We start from the raw sequence: 1,273 nt of genomic DNA, 5'->3' as shown, positions 1-1,273 counted from the left end.
GTGTGTGTGTGTGTGTGTGTGTGTGTGTGTGTGTGTGTGTGTGTGTGTGTGTGTGCGCGTGTGTGTGTGCAGAAGAAAACGAGATCGAAAAAGAGCAATTAGGAGGAGATAGAAATATTTAGTAAACACAGGCACCCAGAGAATGTAAGAATGAGATCTCACAGAGAAAGATTGAGTGTCGGAGCTGAAAAGAGAGTATTGTCGTGAATCTTAACTTACGGGCTGAATTGTAAGGAACCATCATTAACATTAATATAACTAATAACATCTCTGATCTTAACAGGCAGGTATTAGGCAGAAAGGGAAATGATATTCGGCTCCCAGCAACAATAAACAACGAAAAGACGTGTCTGATTCGAAATGTGAAGTCGAAATGGTCAAACAACAAGGATAATGACAAAACACAATATATGTAAGTGTGAATGAGAGAGGGAGTGCAATTCGAAGTGTGAGTGAAGCTGAGATTTTCCATTTTCTGTTACTTTCTCCTTCTTTCTCTTTCTCTCTACCTCTCTTTCTCTCTCTCTCTCTCTCTCTCTCTCTCTCTCTCTCTCTCTCTCTCTCTCTCTCTCTCTCTCTCTCTCTCTCTTTCTCCTTTACTCCCTCTCTTTCTGCTTCGAGAAGTAGACAGGTAGAATATATATATAAAAAGAACAGTTTAAAAGAAACTAAGAACAAGACACTCACGCGCGCCTACACACACAGGCTCACGCAGTACGCGCGCGTGCTCACACACACACACCAAAACACACGCACACACAGACACAAACAGCACAGAGTAGAATGAGTGAGGGGGAAAATAAAGTGATTAGGAAAGAGACGGCGACTAAGAATACGTGAGAAGGAAGAGAGGGAAAAATAAAGAAGTGAACGTGAGAAAATCGACAAAGTGATAGAATGAAAGAATATAACACCAAGAGGAAAAGAGAGAGCGAACGAGAAAAAGAAAGAGAGAGAGAGAGAAAGAGACAGAATGCAAAGATAGTATGATTTAAGCGGCACATTTTCTTTATTTGTTGAAATATCTTAATATTTTTCCTTATTGGCTTTCAGTAGGCTACTGCAAAGAGCCCCGGTAGCAGAGGCTAAACTTACTGCCTTAACAACATCCTGAACTTTCTTCATGCTCAATTGCTTCATGTAAAACTCAATCGTTGGCGATGTAAGGTTTATCAGGTTTATACCTTGTCCATGCTCCTTTTTTACTGCAGGGTCACCCAGGCAGTCGAGAATAAAAAGTATATACTTCACCCACCAAGCATTCGAGAAACCC

The 1,273-nt window shown here is 40.9% G+C and overlaps 1 protein-coding gene across 2 annotated transcripts in view; it reads right to left on the bottom strand.

Moving 5' to 3' along the window:
• LOC106880707 (uncharacterized) overlaps window positions 1-489 on the bottom strand; it is a 31,434-nt gene extending 30,945 nt beyond the window's left edge. Inside the window, exon 1 of one of the 2 annotated variants that reach the window (XM_014930783.2) lies at window positions 220-489. In XM_014930783.2, the coding sequence (XP_014786269.1) occupies window positions 220-472 (253 nt within the window). In that variant the 5' untranslated portion in view covers window positions 473-489. The remainder of the gene's footprint in view (window positions 1-219) is intronic. The other variant, XM_014930782.2, reaches the window with a different exon arrangement.
• Window positions 490-1,273: the final 784 nt, after the last annotated feature.

Source organism: Octopus bimaculoides, chromosome 20 (genome assembly GCF_001194135.2).
Source record: "Octopus bimaculoides isolate UCB-OBI-ISO-001 chromosome 20, ASM119413v2, whole genome shotgun sequence".
Taxonomy (NCBI): Eukaryota; Metazoa; Mollusca; class Cephalopoda; order Octopoda; family Octopodidae; genus Octopus; species Octopus bimaculoides.
This window is presented reverse-complemented; position numbering and strand designations above follow the sequence as displayed.